The 20,946-nt window shown below is 35.7% G+C and overlaps 2 protein-coding genes across 2 annotated transcripts; both read right to left on the bottom strand.

Moving 5' to 3' along the window:
- Nucleotides 1–10,431: 10,431 nt before the first annotated feature.
- On the bottom strand, nucleotides 10,432–16,223 carry LOC146915614 (uncharacterized). Its single transcript, XM_085721394.1, has 9 exons — nucleotides 16,157–16,223; nucleotides 15,855–16,055; nucleotides 15,662–15,760; nucleotides 15,433–15,552; nucleotides 15,280–15,318; nucleotides 14,711–15,149; nucleotides 13,696–14,621; nucleotides 12,392–13,594; nucleotides 10,432–11,888 (listed from the first exon to the last, which is right to left on the bottom strand). Exons 1-9 carry the CDS (start codon nucleotides 16,221–16,223, stop codon nucleotides 10,432–10,434), a joined length of 4,551 nt encoding a protein of 1,516 aa, XP_085577520.1.
- Nucleotides 16,224–17,338: 1,115 nt separating this feature from the next.
- LOC146915613 (replication protein A 70 kDa DNA-binding subunit B-like) lies at nucleotides 17,339–20,622 on the bottom strand. The gene is made up of 10 exons (XM_085721392.1): nucleotides 20,473–20,622; nucleotides 20,122–20,386; nucleotides 19,935–20,031; nucleotides 18,940–19,152; nucleotides 18,711–18,840; nucleotides 18,443–18,597; nucleotides 18,200–18,320; nucleotides 17,902–18,108; nucleotides 17,764–17,835; nucleotides 17,339–17,630 (listed from the first exon to the last, which is right to left on the bottom strand). Exons 1-10 carry the CDS (start codon nucleotides 20,620–20,622, stop codon nucleotides 17,430–17,432), a joined length of 1,611 nt encoding a protein of 536 aa, XP_085577518.1. The 3' UTR covers nucleotides 17,339–17,429.
- Nucleotides 20,623–20,946: the final 324 nt, after the last annotated feature.

Here is a 20,946-nt window from a genome sequence, read left to right as displayed (position 1 = left end):
TTTTACTTGAAAATCTGGGTGAACATTCTGACCATCAGAATGTTGTTGAGTTCCCAGGATGAACATCAGAATGTTGATGTGTTCTTCATCAGAATGTTAGATATTCATGTTGTTCTTCATCTGGGTTCATCATTGATGAATGTTTGATGAATTTCTGGGCTTGCCCAGTACGTGACATGAGATTTGTTTAAGTTTTATCCTTCAAAAAGTAGCCTTTCCATATGCATCCAGTTTTGCTGGAAAAGGTGGGATAAAGTAGAACCAAATATGTCTTGGACTTTGTGCAGGAGAGAGAGGATAGTGGATCTACAACTTCAGGGCCATGCTTCAAAGAAATCTGCTTGATTACAGCTCAGAGGTCAGGTTATCTCTGATGCAAGATCTCTTTTGCTTTGCTTGCTAACTTTTCACCAACTATACTGTTCATTGGCTGAAACATGCACAGACATGAACATTGTGACCATCAGAATGTTCCACTTGTTCTTACTTTAGGATGATTTGTAAGACTAGCTTTTAATGTAATCAATCCTAATTGTAAGGACATAACTGAAGTGCAGTGAATGCAACATCTAGGATTAAATTCTTATTGGAATATTCCTAGTACTTTAATGTTCATAGTCTTAGATGAACATTAAAGGTTATTTTGACATAAATCCTTGTTCATGCCTTTATTTATTGATTGATCCATGCAGATGTACTTTTCTGAGCCTTTTATTCATGTCAAGTGTACTTGCCTGTTCTTCACGTTCTTGATGAATATGGGCTTGCTCAAGAACACCATTCTGGGCTTTCATCAGAACGTTCTGATCAACTCACTGATCAACATTCTGAACAACATCCTGAACTAACTTTCTGAACTCAGAGTTAGTTCATGATTTCAAATGTCCTTTGATTTGTTATGATTTAAACCTGTTCCTGTCTTAGTAAAACACTCATGAGCACAAGTTAAATACCAAGAAAATAATCAAAGTCCATTTAATCCTTAATCATTAAAGTTTATTATCTTTAAAATTAATTTAGGGATTTTGCCTCAACAGTAATATGATGGGTTGCACCTGAATCAAGAACCCAAGGACTACGGTAGGGTGACGTAGAGTTACAACTAAATGATTTACCGGTGTGTGCTCCCGAAATAGCAAAACTTTGACGAAATTTTACCCATCAGAGAAAATCTTCATAAGTTAGCGTAGAAACCTTAGGAGAATCAGTGGTCCGAATGGCGTCAGATATAGCAATCAAAGGACATGAAGAGCGCCCTTGAAGTTTCCTGCACTGAACAATAGTATGTCCCAAACAGTGACAATACCTACATTTGGGACAAAACATGGAGGTAGATGATCGCTTCCGAGAATCAAAAACAGCCATAAGCAATAAAAAGGATCACAAACAGTGTGTTGAAACTGTCTGGAGAGAGAAAATCACACAAAAGCAAGAAGACAAGGTTGTTTGAACTGAAACATGTATATGTGTGTGACTCAAACGGACGTGCCTCCACGCGCTGTAGATGAGGCGACGCGTGCGATCCACTCGCAGATAGAATGATGGCACGTGAGATGGCATGTTAAGGTTCCTGGCGGCGAAAATTTTGTTGATAGGCCGAATTGGGATTCCGATTCAGATGGTGAAGTGGTTTTTCAGAAAAGTCACCTAAATAAGCGGCGGCAACAGCCAATTTGACCAGAAAAGTGAAGAATATAGATGCTGGAAAGTGTCACGGCAGTGGAGGTGGGGCAACCCGGAGTTGAAACACGGTTTGCCAAAAAAAAAATCTCAACGGAGGACAGTGGGTCCACCGGGTAAACACGGCGTAGGGGTTGTCTCTCAATAGGCTCTAGATACCATGTTGAATAAGAGAGAAAAGAGGGACATATGATGAAATATCGTGTGTCTGAATATCACAACGGAAGATTTATTATATAGAAGTAAGTAGCTTAGGGCCTAAGCTATGATATATTTACAGAATGAATATTCATCATAATATTATATCCTAAGTAACTTAGAGAGGAAGCTAAAATATATATAGATCATAAATATAATTATTTACTATATATTTATATATCAACAGCAAGAACTAACTCACAAGGACCCAAAACAAGGGTACCAAAAGCGAAAACTTGATTTTGTTTTGTAGGTGTGCTTGAAGGCCAAGAAGTAAAAATTGGTACAATTATAGAGGCTATTCAAAGCACATGAAGGGGGGAGAAGAAGTTATCCTTATTATCATGGAAGGAGTGGCTATGCATCATATGGTAAATTTATCAAAAGTTTTTCTCCAAAATTAAATGGAAATTACAAGTAAAGCAAAAATGGTTCACTCATTTTAATTAATTATTTTTATTATTTCTTTAAATTTTCCTGAATATATGCCTCGCCATTATTGTGTTCTTTCCCATTTTTTGATAATGCCAAAAGGGGGAGAGTTATTTGATTTGCATGTTTCAGGGGGACTGAATTTTAATTGTTTACATAGTGAGGGGGAGCAAAATTTGCATTTATCTCTGTCATATATTTTATTTTGATTATTATTGATCTAACCCATTTATTGAGTAAATCCCACCATGAGATGTTTGTCATCATCAAAAAGGGGGAGAATGTGAATATATGCCTTGACAGGAATACATTGGTTTTGATGATTGACAAAAGGAAGAACTAAGATGCAAAAAGCGGAAAAGAAGATTCAAGCTTTCTAGTCTTGGGTTTTATTTTTATTTGTATTAGGACATTTTATGTAAGTAGAAAAAAAAGCTCTCATGAAAATAAATCACACACTCACAATAATTTTCATATAAACATGATTTTGCATTAAAATATGTTTCTTGAAAAGCAATATTTAATTATGAAAATTGCATAATTATTTTAACATGTTTTTTACGACGGCTATTCCTAATTTCTCATTTATCATTCCATGCTTTTCTTAAGGAGATCATTTCAGGCATAATAACACTTTGGCATAATCCTTTGTACTTTGCTCATGTTGCTACGTGATTCTCTCTTTAAAGCCACAATCAACCATTTATACAAAAGATCATTTTTTTAGCATGCATTCAATCAATCATATTTTCTTACCGTTGGCAATGGCTTGACTTTCATTCTTACAAGACATATCTATATTGCCTAATTGATTACAATGTATCTTCATTGTGTCTAAACGGCTAGTTTAATTTTAATTGCATAGTTGACAATTTCATAACGTCTATTTTTGCATCAAGGGAAAACGGCTTAGTTTCGTACATGTATTTTCGAAAGGCTATTTTATCAATTGCACTTCATTATCATTTTCTTATAAATAGGTGCTTTGTGATAGCTCCTTTTACAGAACTCATATTTGCACTAAACATTGTCAAAAATATTATTCGTCACTCTCATTATTTTTACACTTGCTAATTTATTATCTTGAGAGCTATTTTTTTTACTTCAAAATAAAAAAGTTGTAGTGCTTGTGCTTCAATTTGTTATATCTACACATTTGGTGTATTATTGTATTATTTAATTATTGTAACTCTTATTTGTATTGGGTGTGATCCCAAGGTTTCAAGAGAGGTGATATCTCTTGGTTTTAGAGACTCTTCTACAAAGGATTGTTTTGTTTGGAGAGTGCTCGTTATTTGTAAATGTTACTAGCTTATCCTAATTAAAAGCTAGAGCAGTGAAAATCTGAAGGGACTTTTCCTTGGGGACTAGACAAGGCCTTGTTGTTTTAGGTCGAACTAGTATACACTTCTTGTGTCTTTTCTCTCATCCCTTTATCTCTCTTACTTTGTGTTGCCATTTATTTTATCTCACCATATCTATTTATACATTTATTTAAACCCTTTATAACCACTTTATTTTAATTGGTTAAAAAAATTTAAGTGCTTATTTTAAATCGTTTTCTAGAGAACACAATTCAATCCCCCCCCCCCCCCCCCCCCCCTCGTGTGTTTGAAGTCACTTGTTCAACATTAAAGAAAAAAAATTCACTGGATTTTCAGATTGAAATGTCAACTACCCTTCTTCTAGTTTCATCGTTCGTCCTTTAATCTGATATGCTTCACCAGAAGCTAATTGCATGGAAGTTACTTGATTCGAACTAGAAGATGCCATGATGATTGATGACGGTTTTAGGGTTCTAAATTTTTTATTTTTTAAAAAAAAATGAGATTTTACAAAGAATCGTCTAAGAACGGAACGTGTAGGTAGTGAAGTGCGAAGTGTGTGTTTTTGTCTAAGTGTTTTTAGTAAACCGTTTGCAATTCAGAAACGGGCAAACAAACACAACATTAATCACATAGGGGTGCGAGATAGTAAATTCAAAGGAAAAAATCATCATTGCCCTTTTAAGTTATACACCAATACAAATAGGCCACGTCAGAATTTCTCAGAGTAACTGCATACGTTAGTGGGGCAATTGTTACTAAAAAGTAACTTGCAACGTTTCCACTAACACAGAGGCAAATAATCACACATCAGCACGTATAGCACACATAAATAATAAATAAAATAAATCTAGCGAAAAATCGGGCTGTTACACCACCCAAATTCAAGGTCCCTAATTTTGAGAAGTACAAAGGGAATACATGCCCTAAGGACCATTTGATAATGTACGCCAAAAAGATGTCCCCTCAAATCGACAACGATAAGCTTCTTTTATACTGCTTTCAAGATAGTCTGACTGGTGCCGCTCTGAAGTGGTACACGGGCCTAAGCCGTGCTGATGTCAAAACTTTCAAAGATTTGGGAAATGCTTTCGTCCAACGATACAACTACAACTTGCACTTGGCCCCAGACAGAGATGAACTGTAGGCTATGACCCAGAATGATAATGAATCTTTCAAAGCATATGCCCAGCGATGGAGAGATTTTGCCGATCAAGTCCGTCCATCTCTAAATGAGAAAGAGTTGACCAACATTTTCCTCAATACTCTGGATCAGTTCTATTATGAGTATATGGTTGCAAGTCCACTCAAGAACTTCAAAGAAATGATGACCACCGGTATGCTTATTGAAGAAGGGGTCCGAGAAGGACGTTTGGTCAAAGAAAGTGTTCTCAATGACAGTTCAGAGGTGGTAGACCAGGAAATGAGTGTGGTGGAAAGTCAGCCTCAACAACAGTATCTGGCTTATCACCCTGTTGCCGCTGTTATGCCTATCATAAATGATGTTCAGAGTTCGGGTTATCAACCTCAGTTTCAACCATATCAACAGCAGTATCAGCAACAGCCTCGACAACAGACTCCAAGAACTAAATTCGATCTGATTCCAATGAAATATGCGGAGCTGTTTCCCGATTTGCTTAAAAGGAACCTTGTCCAAACTAAACCACCTCCTCCAATGCCTAAAAATTTGCCACCACGGTTTAGAGCTGATCTCTCATGTGACTTCCATCAAGGGGCACTAGGTCATGACATTGAACACTGTTACGCTTTCAAGAATGCAGTCCAAGACCTATTTGAAGCTGATCTCCTACCTTTCTAAGTTTGGATTCTGACATGCAAGTTAATCCTCTATCGGATCTTGGCGTCTAATCTTGTTACATGGAATGTTTAGCTGCAGTTGGTTCTTCGTTGATGTCTATTTCTACTGCTCATTTGTTCAATTAATATGTTTGTTTGTTGCTTTATGTTTTTCAAAAAAAATTCTCTCGTCCTACCCGAGACGAAAGTGAACTTGCTTAGAACTTTTTGCTTTATGTATTAATTAAAAAAAGGGTTAATATGTCTTTAAACCTCTGTAATATAGGCGAGTTCCAGATTTTCCCCTGTAAAAAAGATTCTTTCCATTCCAACCCTGAAATATGAAGATTCCATCGAAAACCCCCTTGATCGAATATGGCACCCCCCAGCTGATGACGTGGCGTGACGTGGCACGCTGAGTCACCCTTTTCTGCTGACGTGGCGTGCTGACTGTATAATTAATTTTATTTTTTATTTTTTTATAGGGTACACGTGGCATTTGTCATTTTTTTATGTCTTTACCCCCTGTAATTTAGGCGGGTTCCGGTTTTCCCCCTGTAAAAATTTTAAAAATAAAAAATAAAATCTGGAAAATTTTAAAAAATAATTATTTTTTTTAAAAAAATTCTGGAAAATTAATAAAAATTGAAAATAATGAAAAAAATACTGAAAAAATTTAAAAAAATTGGAAAAAATAATAAAAATGAAAACAAAAATCTGGAAAAAAAAATTTCGCATGACATGTGTGTATATACATACCACATCATTAAATCATTTTAATAATAAAAATTAAAAACTGAAAATATTTTAAAAATAACAAAAAATCAGAATTTTTTTTTAAAAAATAAAAGATTGATTTTTTTTTAAATTTTAAAAATAACAAAAAATCAGATAATTTTTTTTGGAAAAATATAATAAAAAAGCAGAAAAGACATTTAGATTTTTTTCGAAATTTAAAAAATTGGAAAAAAGTTCGGATTTATTTTTGAAATTTAGAAGATATTTAAAAATATTGGAATTTAATTTTCAAAATAAAAAAAGTTTAGATTTTTTTGTGAAATAAAAAAACTGGAAAAGAAAAAGAAAACATTCGCGTTGGTAGCTTGATATTTTGCGTTTTCCTTTTCACCAACCAGCTTTACTTAGAAACTTGTTCTCCCTTAGAATCAAGCACTATATATATGTTGACTTGATATTTTGCAGATCTGAACTCTTTTTATTCAATATCCCTTCTCTGAATCTTAGACCATGTCTCTCTGTTATGTTGAACCTTTAATTTTGTTATTGGGTTGGAAGGTCATGGTCAAATTTTAATTTGTCGCAGACCCTTTGATGATATGGAGTAACCAATTTAGGCCAAATTAAGGAAATACCAAAACCACTATTGTAAGATAAATATCAAATTTTCCTTAATTTGCCTTCCAATTTAAATTTATTGATTTTTTTTCTTCAGATTATATGATTTTTAAAATTTAATTTTCATATTTTAATTGGATTTTAAAAAAATATATATATCTAGATTTTTAAAATTTTAAATATTTTCTAGTTTTTTTATTTCACAAAAAAATCTAAACTTTATATATTTTGAAAATTAAATTCCAGTATTTTTAAATATCTTCTAAATTTCAAAAAAAATCCAAACTTTTTTCCAATTTTTTAAATTTCGAAAAAAATCTAAATGTCTTTTCTGCTTTTTTCTTTTATTTTTCGAAAAAAATAATCAGATTGTTATTTTTAAAATTTAAAAAAAAAAATCAATCTTTTTTTTTTAAAAAAAATAATCTGCTTTTTTATTATTTTTAAAAGATTTTCAGTTTTTAATTTTTATTATTAAAATGATTTAATGATGTGGTATGTATATACACACATGTCATGCGAAATTTTTTTCCAGATTTTTGTTTTCATTTTTATTAATTTTTCCAATTTTTTAAAAATTTTTCATTATTTTCAATTTTTATTAATTTTCCAGAATTTTTTAAAAAAATAATTATATTTTTAAATTTTCCAGATTTTATTTTTTATTTTTAAAATTTTTACAGGGGGGAAAATCGGAACTCGCCTAAATTACAGTGGGGTAAAGACATAAAAAAAATGACAAATGCCACGTGTACCCTATAAAAAAATAAAAAATAAAATTAATTATACATTCAGCATGCCACGTCAGCAGAAAAGGGTGACTCAGCGCGCCACGTCACGCCACGTCATCAGCTGGGGGGTGCCATATTCGACCAGGGGGGTTTTCGACGGAATCTTCATATTTTAGGGTTGGAATCGAAAGAATCTTTTTTACAGGGGGAAAACCGGAACTCGCCTATATTACAGGGGGGTAAAGACATATTAACCCTTAAAAAAAGTCACTTTGATCCCGACTTTGTTTTTATTTTGTGTTTCTTCTGGAGAAATGGTAATACAAAAAACCAAAAAATTTCTTTAAATAATTTCCACATATCTGCATAATTATGTTTATATCAATAATCAAATCATGCATTAATAAACCCGTTGAACACTTAAACCCTGTACTCTCTCGACTTTGAGTTCCTTGTATCCGAGGTTGAACAGGAGGATGATGAAGAAGTTTCCAATGAGATTTCTCACCTACTGGGGCATCTTGGTCGTCGAAGCTGCAAATATCAAGAAAGATCGTCCTAAAGATGACTTTCATACGCAAGGACTGGCACGAGATGCTTCCATCTGCCTGCAGGGATTTTGTACTTCAAGTGCACACTTTAATAGGGGCAACTCTCTGCCAACCCTCAGTATGCAATATAAAGGCAGTACCCTACATGGAGGTTAAAGTCCTGTCAACGGAAGTTCCGATGAAAGCTAAGTTTGAGTGAATTTAAAAGTGTTATTGCAGTGTGCCATGGACAGTTATATCAAGAATTCGACAAAAAAGGCTCGTCCCCGTGAATGTCAAGAAAGTGGCTTTGTGCTCAAAAATATGTTACCCGATTCCAGGGGCAAATGGATGCCAAATTACAAAGAATGGTGGTAAACTTGTATGTCCTGTGAATACCGTTGCAGTCAATAAATACTTTGTTAAAATGAAAAGGCTCGATAAGTCGCAAACCGGAAAAAGTGGCTTAGGCAAAAAAGTGCGTCTTGATGGACTGAAAACCCGAAAGGGCGGTCCATGCAAAAATTAGAAACATGTAAAAAAAAAATCAAAAATCAACTTGATAAGCGCAAACATTAAAAGGCGGTTTAGGCAAAAAAAAGAGCGTCTCGATGGATTGAAAACCCGAAAGGGCAGTCCATGCAAAAATTAGAGACATGCAAAAAAATGAATGTTTACCTGATAGGTTGAAACCCACAAGGGCGATCTATGCAAAAGTTAAGGATTATGACAAAGTAACTGCATCTGGTCGGACATGACTCATCTAGGGCATCTTAACTGTCAAAGGACCTCCGATATGAAACAAACCTGCAAATCAAAGACTCGGAACAGTGGAATTCAAAGCTGTTAGGGAGCATAGCGTTTATTGTGTTCAATGTACCTTTTCCAATATAATTACCATTTTCCAAACTTTTTTAAATCCGTGGAACCACAACTTTGGCAGGTCACCACTCTATTTACATTAATTTGAGCCTGTGCCCATTTATTTGAAATTCTCATTTATTCTGTTTGCATAATTTTCTTCTATTTTAAAGCAAAAAAAATTTAAAACTTTTTTAATGTCTTTTGAAAAGCATAAACAACAGGTACATCTTCTTTGAACTTATGAGTAGTAGAAACATACATCAACATTCGTCTCAAGGACAGTTAAACTCTGCAGGGTAAGCATGACCAAAAGTTATGAGATGACCTCTGTCAAAAAAAAAAAAGAGCTCGCTAAGTCGAAAACCCGAAAGGGCGACTTAGGCAAAAATGAGCGTCCCGGTGGATTGAAAACTCGAAAGGGCGGTCTAGGAAAAAATTTGGGGCATACAAAAAAGTATATTCCCGGTGGATTGAAAACCCGAAAGGGCGATCCAGGCAAAAGTTAGGGATTCAAAAAAAATATATACAAAAAAATACAAAAGAGAAAAAAAAAGACAGGGGTATCACAATTCAAGAGGGTCGAATGGAAACAATGCATTTTGTGCTCGCTTACAAATGGCGACTTCTTGCCGGTGGTTTGAAATGGCGACTTCTGCCTGTGGTTTGATAAATGGCGACTTCTGCATGTGGATGGATGAATGGTGACTTCTGCCGGTGGTTTGAAATGGCGACTTCTGCCTGTGGTTTGATGAATGACGGCTTTTGTCTGTGGTTTGGTTAATGGCGTCTTTTGCATGTGGTTTGATAAATGGCCTTCTTTCCCCTTCAAGTGGTTTGATTATTGGGCTTTATCCCATCAATGGTTTGATTATAGGGCTTTACCCGTCAGTGTTTCGTTTGAAGAGATTTACCCAGTCAGTGGGCTTTACCCGACAGTGTTTGACTCATCCCCATTGAAGATTGCAAAGTGTTTATACTGCGATGTCGGTCCAGTTCCTATTCTACCTGCCCAATCTTGTCTCACCAGTCTTCCAATTATACTATCATGTAAATCTCATACATATTCATACATGCATTCATTCATTCATTCATGCATATAGCACGCATACAAATATCATTTTATACATGGTTGCATTATCACCCAGTGTCTTATTTCAATTGTATCTCACAAAGGTGTCATCCCCTGCTTTGTCAGAAAACGAGATGTCAGCCAGTTTTTACCTTCACAAAGGTGTCATCTCCTGCTTTGTCAGAAAAAGAGATGTCAACAAATTTTTACTTTCACAAAAGTGTCGTCCCCTGCTTTGTCAGATAACGAGATGTCACCCAATCTTTTTCTTGTCAGAAGTGTCGTCCCCTCCTTTGTCAGATAACGAGGTGTCACCCAATAGATGTCAATCAATCTTTATCATCAAGTTTATTATTCTCCGGTTTGTCGGATTACGGAATATCAAGTGTTTCATTCCCCGCTTGGTCGGAAGACGGAATGTCAAGATTTTTATTCCCCGGTTTGTCGGATTACGGAATATCAAGTGTTTCATTCCCCGCTTGCTGAAACTTAAATGGAATCCTTGTATCAGAAGGAGTGAGTGACAGCCTCGGTATATAAACTGTGTCCCCAATATTGCTCCCCGTTATTACCTTGCCCTCAAGCACGTATCTGCTCATCTTGGTGACTATCAAGCGAGTTCCATTGCAAAGTCCAGAAGTTGGGTCTAAATTTCTCAACAGCATCACAGGTACTCCGACTTTCAACTTAATTTTGTGGTTTGGGACGCCAGAAGCATTAATGGTGTTCAAAAACTCAGGGGTGTGTATGTCATCTGGCCTACTGCCTGCTGAGTTGTTTGAAAGAGGAGTATCGCAACTCAAATATGTGGTTTCTTCTCCAGGTATTAGAGACATAACATAATCATTAATTTCCTCTACCGTTGCATTTTTTGGAGTTAAAATGGCTCTATCTTGGAAAAATGATGGAATATGCATGTTATCTAGGAGAGATGGATAAATATTTTCAACAATTGAAGCGATATGATCACCTGTGCTTTCAATAAGCAGATCGTTAGGAATATCCACCTTGATATCTTCATCATTAGCTTCTCCAACACTGCCATCCCCGATACCCAGCACCCATTCGCTAAATTTTCTCCTTTCGATGATATCAGAATTTGAAGAACCATGCAAAAGACGCATGTTAGTTGACAATGTTAATACTTCGCAAAATTGCCATAAGTATGAAGAATTAATGCTCGCATTAACGATATCTTGTCTTGTTGATTTAGGCATGACTGGAAGGATCTGCCTGAAATCACCACCAAGTACCACAACTTTTCCACCAAAAGGAATGTCAGTCCTACCATTGTTATGAACGCGTAGTATATCCCTCAAACTGCGGTCGAGAGCTTCGAAACAGTGCTTATGCATCATCGGTGCTTCATCCCATATAATAAGCTTGGCTTTACAAACTAACTCAGCTAATGGGCTTTTAGGATGTATTCCGCACGTCGAAATTTCATCAACAATGATCGGTATACCAAACCTTGAATGCGCTGTTCTTCCCCCGGGTATAAGTAGAGCCGCTATTCCGCTAGATGCGACCGTCAACACAATTTCTCTTCTTGAGCGTATTGCAGACGACAATGCCCTCCAAATCAATGTCTTGCCGGTTCCACCGTATCCATAAAGGAAAAAAATACCAGGCTGGTTAGCATCAATTCTCTCTATTATCTTGTCGTATACACCTTTTTGTTCCGCCGTCATAGTGGACATTAGTTTACGATGTTCATCCTCAAGAACCTGTTGATTATAGTTCATCTCGTCATATATCAACCTATTACGTGACTCATGTATTAGTGAGAAGTCTGGCCTAGGCATGGTTGGGTAATCGTCCTTCATGCTCTTTCCGTGGCTCTGCACCAATCTTTCAATCTCCGCAAGCGTGTAATTCTTAAGCTGCTCGTCATCCAAAACCAAATCTGCACCAAAAACTAACTCAGCACCAGCAATATAGTCTAATAGAAAACAGAGCACAAACCATTAAATATAACATATAAATTATAAACATATGGTTTTTGCTCATTGTTTCAGCAACAACATTAAGACGCAATAGTAGGTTGATTGAGCTCCTTTCGAGGACAAACAATTTCATTACTACCACGCGGACATCTGATTCAAAAACTGATCACAATAACACATATTCAGTGAAGCTACATATAACAATAAAATAGTTATTTTTTATACTTTCAAAAATAACTTCATTAGTATTATGCATTAGCTTTTAAACTTAGCAGACAAACTCATTCACCCCCATTTGATTACAAAATGATCATAAGGCAACAACTCCAGAGAAGCCACGCATAACATTCAATAATATGACAAAATTTAAGACATGGATATTAAATAGTACATGTGGAAGCAACCATATCAATTATCAGCAAAGTAAGTAACACAAATGTGAGCTTCTTTGCTATATATTTACCCGAAACACGCATCGCCATCCGTTGACGATGTAAAATATCATCGCTCAAATGCTGCCAAGTCTTGCTCCACACATCTTCAGGTCTTGAAAACTGGTTCGACACCAATAGTATAGCAAATAATCGGCGCATATAGCTGGCAGATGCCCATACAGAAACTTGGTTAATGGCAGTTACAAACTCTTTATCATCGTCTAATAGACCCAATGCAAAACATGCCTCTTTGAATGAGTCATATTTTACTTCTCCCACTGTCTTAATGTCATCATATGAAACTGGCCCCTTTACATGGTTCAGCATGGTTCTAAGATAGAATTTTTCACCACTTCCAGGAGCCGCAAAATGTATCCGTCCAATCGAAAGACCCCTTTGTCGCGGTGACCATTTGCGCTCGCTTGCTTTCCAAACAAATTTCAATGGAAACTCGCCGTAAGTTAGATCCCTTGCCTCAGGATACTTTTGGTTTGCCTCAAACCATGCCAGGAACTTAGTGTCTCGAACATGCGGTTTCTTGATAACATCAGAAATGTCCTCATGATCTTCAAAAAAAATTGGCTCTTCACCCTCAAGGTGGAAATTGAGGCGTTCCACTGAAGGCTCCCTATAATTTATATCAAATGAAAAAATCCTCCACACCGCTTCACATGCGGAAAGATATCTGCAATCATAGTACATCTTTATTTCGTCATAGCATTCATCTCCACCTTGGTAAAAAGTTGCCGTGACACGATCATGGCCCTTGTTAACATATTTGAACAAATACTTGATTGACCGCGACTGATTGCACCATTCGACGTTTATGTGAGCATTATACTTCAGCAGTAGCTTACGGTTGTAAGGAACGACATATCTGTTGTCCACGAATGATTCACCTTTTTTAATACATACACCATTATCCCTTCTTCTATAAACTGGATAACCATCTGAATCGATAACGGTGGTGTCAACAAATCTTTTCGGAAAGCGCTTGCTGCACTTGTTATTCACCATGCATGGTGAATGCGTGTTTTGATCACCACATGGACCATGTATCATAAGGGAGGTAACAATGGCGTATAGGTTTGGGTCCCTAAGTTTATCTGGAATCTCGGCTGATATAATCTTGTCGATTTGATTAGGATGGAGACATCGGAACTCAGGCCGCAAAAACACTAAGATGTGTGCATGTGGTAGACCTCGCTTTTGAAACTCAATGGTGTAGATAACTGCAAAAATTAACAAACAATATAACAAAATTAGTAAAGCAACATTTTTGGAAATCACATTTTTTCAAATGGGCATACAAAACTCAAACAATTTATAATACCTGCTTTAATCTTGCCAAAAATATTGCCCTTTTTAATATACTTTATCAGATGATCCAGCTTAATCTTGAAAATGCGGCTAACCAAATCTGGTCGATCCTCAGGTTTAAGTTTATGTCTTTTGAGAAATTCAATCAACTCCGGCCATTTATGGTTACATGTGAAGGTGATGAACAAATCAGGGTAACCCACCCATCCACATATGGCCATGGCATCTTGGTAGTTTTGAATCATATAACGTGCACCTCCGACGAATTTAGATGGCAATACGACTCGCTTTCCCGCAGTTGCTGGACTTGTCTCCCCTCTAAGAACAGCTTCAGCCAGACCCTTGTACATATCGGCTCGAACCTCTTTTTGATGATCTCTATACCACTTTAACCGCCAAGACTCTATCATACTGAATCCATCGACACAGAATTGTTGTAGCAAACGCCTTGCAAATAGTAACTGTGAATGGTGTATGTCTCGCTGTTGAATCTTGTAAGCAAACCACTCTTTCATTGACACATAGGTTCGCTTAATTGGTTTCTTTGTAGGTATATCAGCAAACTTGATATCTCTTCGAAAACCATCCTCGCCTCTTGAAAAAATCAAAGGATATTGGAGTGGCAAGTACGACGGTTCAAATACGGATATACGCTTGAGAAGACCTGATCGCTTTTCAACCACGACATCTCTTTCGAAATCAGCGGCATCATAGTCTCCAACAACTAAAGCTGCAACCTCGGAAGAAGTAGGCAAATTGTAACGCCGACCATCATAGCCCCTCTTTCCTAAAATTCTTAGCCTTATGTTAGGAGCATTATCTTGTATCAGCTTGTCTCTGACCATTCTATATGATTTAACATATTGATTTGAGTGATCAAGGACATGTCGTATCTCCTTTACGATATCTTTCTTCATTGAGTTTCTGTCGTCTTCCATTCTGTCAAATAAAATTTAATTTCTTAAGACACAACATTATGGGTAAAAGAGAGTGCACAAAACGTTAGTTATACATGCCAACAGATATACCTAACTGATGCCATGCGGTTCTTCAGTTCGTTATCCGTATCATAAATATACAATTGAGCGAACCTCGGCTGCTCACCATCTTTAGGAAGCAAACTACCAATTTGGTGGTAGTTCTCTCCATTCAAGACAAATACAGGCGGAGCATTACCATTATTTCTGGTTTTGTCAATAGTGGCTCCCATAGACGTAAAAGCAAACATGGAATTGAATGATCTTATGTTCTCCAAGAAATATTTGCTTTTCCTATCATTTTTATGGTATAAATCATACAACTGCCGTGGAAGACGTTTAAAAGGGGCAATTTCTATTCTCCCTTGCATACAACACATAGAAAATTCAGGATTTGAGGTATCACGGTTTTTTGAAACCCTTTCCTCATACCACATCAGAGCACCACATGATTGACAGATAAAACGCGGCTCTCCGATATTGAAATAACCTGCTTAGATATTATACCATAAGAAGTAAGATATAATATAATCACCACTGTGCACGGTGCAACGAACAATTGCATTTACCGGGAAGAGCATGGTGTTTTACTTAAACAAATTCCACTTCGCAACACTAACCTGTGTCATTGGAAGTAATATCTATTTCATCCATATCATCTGCACCATCCTCTGACATTAATATAAACAAACAAAATTAGCTCAAAAAAATTAATGGATCTTTGTTAGGCATTAAACTACAACGTAAATAATAAAAATAATATATTAGCTTACCATAATCGTTAAAGGGGATTTCATCGCCTTCGTAGTTTTGATGACACTCTGCCTCGAAATCTTGGTTCTCATAAAAATTGAATCCATTATCCACCAAAGCTGGTGGTTGTACTTCGATGTCTGTATAATATAAATTGCATTGCAACCATGCCAATGTTAAACACTTGCACATACATATGGCAGGTAATATTGTTAACAGCATGAGTGGAACTTTGACAAACACCTTTACCTGAATCGTTGTCAGGTACGTCGGAGGCTTCACCATTCTCATTGCATTCAAATTGAAAATCCATGTCTTTTGGGGGATAGAGTAGCTCTTCATGATTTTCTGGTTAATGAGATAGCAGGACATCACAATTAACTAAATGCACAACCTATATACTAAGTTTTAAACATTCACAAAAGTTAGCATGACTATTTACCGTGACTATTGTCGGGAACTTCGGTGTCTGAACCATTCTCAAAGCATTTCATATGAGGAGCATTGTTCTCACTGCTTGTTGAGCAATTTTCCTTACCATTTCTCCTGATGAAATTTTGCTTAAGAATGTATCTTCCGGGTCTAACAGGTGTAAGCTTCCTTGCTCCATTTGGTCCAGCCGGAGCAGCTGATCTGGTGGTATCTGAAAAATATAGTTATACATGGAAAAAACGTAAAAATCAACAATACATATAAAATCCTCCAAACTTAAATGGTATGCAAAAATAAAGGAGCAACGCGTACCATTGGTGATGTCAGACAATGCTTGTGCTGAACCATCTTGCACCTTTCGCCTCTTATTGGGAACCATATCTCCCATGAAACTATCTAAGCACAACAATGAATTTACGAAACTAACACAGATGAGAAAACTTAGATTATATTCTGTTGGTTCAGCACATGGTTGCTCCTTGTAAAACGTTTCATTAAAGCACACTATGAAAAGAAGGAAATGATGTTGATTAACGTAAATAAAGTTTAGTGAGAAAACACAGCATTGATAAAATGAATTAGTACATTGAAAGTGTAACAGTCATATTAAATGCACAAATATTGAGCCCTGCAACAATCAACAACTTTCACTACCATGAGAAATTCAATAGACAGTATTATCATACGTGGTACATCACACCCTCTAGTTAATACAGTGAATTATTCAATACATTCAATTATAATATGACATTGATATTCCATTATGCTGCCTATATTGAATAAGCTTGTAGTGAAAGAAAGTTGTGCACTAAGATATTTATTCTTCAAAATAAATAATGAGATATCATTTTCTTAGCATAAACCATATTATTTTTACTATATATATTTATTAGAAAAATATATATAGTAAAAATGATAGTGGAATCAAACCTGCTAGCAGTTTTAATTTGACATTTTTTCAACTTGTATATAGGCAACAAACATGGTCATATATATTTGATTACAACCTATAGCTCGACATAACTGCTGCATTTGTACATTGTAAACTTGACGAACATCTCATTTTCCACAGCACCAAAATATATGTGTCCCAAAACTACAGATTGTGATGCATAAATATATACTTAATAATTCTTAAGGAAAATATTTATAGTTTTTAGCTTTATAGGGAGATTGCTGAACTGTTTCACTCCTAACTGCCTTATAGTATTTGTTAAGAATGATCAAAAGTACATTTTATAAATATCTTAATAATTATCAGCAAATAACGGACGCCGTAGACTATCACGAAGAATGGAACTATGAAATGCAGCAGTTAACAAACCTTAAAAGAGTATAAAGAAAAGCATATTGTAAAAGTGCAACGCGTCGTAAGATATGTGAAAAGCCACACCATTAGCAAAGAAACTTAATTATAATAAGCAGACTTGAACAAAGGACCATACATCGTTCCATGCGCAAAACAACAAAAAACAGAAACAGTCTTGGTGATACTTAGCACCGAATAAACATTGATCCAGGAAAAGACAAAGGTTGGATTCAATTTAAGGAAAAAAACAGAAAACATAAAAATTCAGCCGTCAAACTAAGCATTCTTCTCGATCTTAACACATTTCAGCTTGACAGGCTTGTTGATGGACCTTTCTCCGATCTCCTCAACGCCAACAATATCAGAATCTTCTGCATCAGCAGACCTCTTCCCACCAGATTTGGTTCCTGGAGTTTGCCCCTCATCTTTTTCATTAACAGCAGTCTTAGTAGAGTCCCCAGCTTCAAGCAATCCAATCTAAATACAATTGAAGAACAATATTATCAGACATGATAGCTCTACCATTATGTGTAAGCTATGTCAGGTTATATAAAGTAAGTTTGTTATAACTTAGGAATTATACAACATGCAGAATAATTCATTATAATACCTCAGCTTGGACATTCTCATCTTGTGTCAAGCTAAGAGTAATTCCACCGTTATCATCCTCCTCATTCAAAGCCTGTTGGTATAATAAGAATTATCAAAAAATGCAAAGTAAAAAGTTATCTAACAATTTAAGACAAACACTTAGGATGGCCATTGCTGAAATCATTACCTTGAGGTTATGAAGTTTCATAAACTGCTTGATAAGATCAGCATCATCAGAAGTTCGCTTGACACCATAGTTTCTCCAGCCGTGGAGCAGGTTTCCATTTGTTATCTCAACCTTGAACAACATCTGCTTTCCAACTAAAACATCCATAACAGAAGGGTAACCAAGAGAACTTCCACCCTGCATTATAACGACAAAATCAGGTGAGCACAAACACCTCAAAACTATAAAATTCGTACACCATTCTGTATAGAAATAACTTTTGTTCTACCTGTCCCTGTGTATCAATCAGATCCTGCACACTCCTTCCAACATAACTCGAAACATTGCGATCAAAAAGAATGAAATTTGTTGATCCTGTATTGTCCATAACTTGAACATGCAACTTGAACCTGCACACATCACAGTCTAATTACACACAGTTTCATAAAAATCATATGTAAAGTAAGATATGCATCTTCTGATTTGAAGTTTTTTATGTGAGACATTGTTTCATGCGTTCAAAAAAACTCACCTAGGCACTGCAGTTCTGCTTTGATTGCACCTAGGGCAGAACATTCTTCCAGAAATAATCTTAACTCGTCCAGCACATTTGGTACACGCTTGATAATACCAACCGTACTCTGGCTCAATCCCACAAATAGAAGCAAGAACAATCACATTACACAGCTGCAAGCACAAAATGAGCTTACTTTAAGTACAAAACATAACACTTTGATAAAATGATAGCTTTGCACATAAATATTTTCCAAATTAGCAAAATCAATAAAGTTGAATCATACGTCAGAAGATTCAATCAAGTCCTCGATAGTCATCATTTTTGATTGAAGCAGATCATCGGCAAGAGGTACAATTAAGGCCCCAGATGTTTGGCTGACACCCTGAGTGACCTCAATCTCAGCACCATCCATCCTATATTATTCAAAAAAAGTCAAGCCATGAAATTTAACTCAATTAACCTTTAGATTTTCCCTAAACATAAACGAAAATAAGATAATTAGAGACCCTTACTTGGAGCGATATTCCTTTACAGCCGGAAAATCATCATCCAAAATAAGCTTGGTTCCATAAAAAGCATTGGAGATACCCATAGCACCGTAATATCTCTTGAGTTTGCAAAGGTGGATAATCACGACCATAGGAGAGCTGGTACCATGCACAGTCAAATATGCATCCATACGCACAGCATGGTTATCCCACAAAGAACAATGCACCCTATTACCTCTGAAAAAACAAATATAAACTGACTTTAAAAAGGGAATTGGTAATGATGAAGGAATGATATTGTAACTCCACAACTATTGCTTCATCAGTTTGTAATACTCGTTTCAAAAAAAAAAATTGTAATACTCATAAGAGGCTTCAATGGCTACACCACAAAAAATTATATGGTTTGGTCATCATTTTTCTGAGAACTATATTACTGTCAAATTAATTATGGAACTTGAAAGTTTGTTGTTTGGTTTCATAAACATCATGTATTGTAACTAAGGACAAATAATATATGTATCCTCCACTCTCATATATTATACGTGAGTTGTAAACTTTAATAATAAGATAAGATACATTATTTTTTAACTTAGAATTTGTATTCCACATTCTATTGGTGAGGTAGTATTCCATTGTATTGTAAAGAAAAAATTTAATGCAGTAATCCTGCACATGTATTAATGAGTGGCGCCAATCTTCCAGTAACCATGCTTGTTATCTTAAAATTAGAGAATGTGATAAGAGCCACATAGACTAAGACAATCAAGGATAAAAAATGAGACTGAAAAATATAAATGGAATACCCTTGAATGGAATTTTTGTTCCAAACAATAACATAGTAGAGTAAAGCATAAATGTATTTTATAAATTCTTCTTCTAGTGTATTATTTTTCAAAAATAGTAAAGCAATAGTCCTGTACGGGTATTAATTATTAACAACCTGCGCATAGAACATATTTATTCACAGATTATTGATTATATATAAGACTAAGTATTTTCTCAGCTGTGATGCTTACTCATTGTCTTCCAAGGTGATGTCGATGACTTTGCTCTTCTTGCCATTCACATCTTTTTCTTTTAGGACATCTCTTTCAACCACATGCCCTATGACATCTGGAAGAAACAAAATACTCAAATTTAGTTGCTGAACAAAATTAAAAGGAATAGACATTTGATACAGATCAAAGTATAACAACTACTTACCAACAAATCTGTCCTCCCTAGTTGAATCAAGTATTTCTCTGAATGAAACGAAATCAAAATGAAACGCTGGTATAGAGCTGTTGTCAATCTTCTTAAACAGAGTTCGGTCAATCAAATTGAGTCTGAACCTATGTCCAGTCATTTGATACTTCGGTTCAGTGTGCGTGACCAAAACATTCTGGATCTCATAAGCCTGTCCCTCTTGAACAACAGCCCGAATCTTAGGCACCAACACCTTCTTTGCACTTGCATGTATCTTTCCAAGCTGTGTGTACACGAAAATCAGAGGTTAATAACTTTAAAAGTTTAGTTCATCCTTTATTTGTGCAAGAAACATATAAACGAACATACCTTTTCATCAAGTAGCAACATATGGATGGACGAAGTTTCAGCAGGATTGTGGAATTCAGAGACAGTCCAAACGTTGATGACACGCACATGAAGTTTGATATTGATCTTCCCAGCAACGATGGCAGACACAGGAGTGATGATGGGAGCCATTTGGGTATTGATTTGTGTTTCTCTCAAAAGGAATGATGTATGGAGTATTTCTGTTGAGAAAAATGGCAAGGCAGATTAAGAGTAAGAAGAGTTTATATAGTGCCAAGCATATCACCTAAACGGAGGGTTAATGCAACCTATGCACTTCCTACCATAATAACACGTGCTAATAAATATGCACATTGCTCAGTGACTTAGGAAACCACATACTTTCACATTAAAAAACAAAATACAAATAAGACCTCTACTAACTTGTAATTTATCTATATTCCAAAAGACCCAAAATTAATCATTGCTATTTCCAAATTAAACTGCAAACCAAAT

The sequence above is a fragment of the Medicago sativa genome, chromosome 6 (genome assembly GCF_051527215.1).
Source record: "Medicago sativa cultivar Bolivia chromosome 6, Bolivia_mono, whole genome shotgun sequence".
NCBI classification, from domain to species: domain Eukaryota; kingdom Viridiplantae; phylum Streptophyta; class Magnoliopsida; order Fabales; family Fabaceae; genus Medicago; species Medicago sativa.
This window is presented reverse-complemented; position numbering and strand designations above follow the sequence as displayed.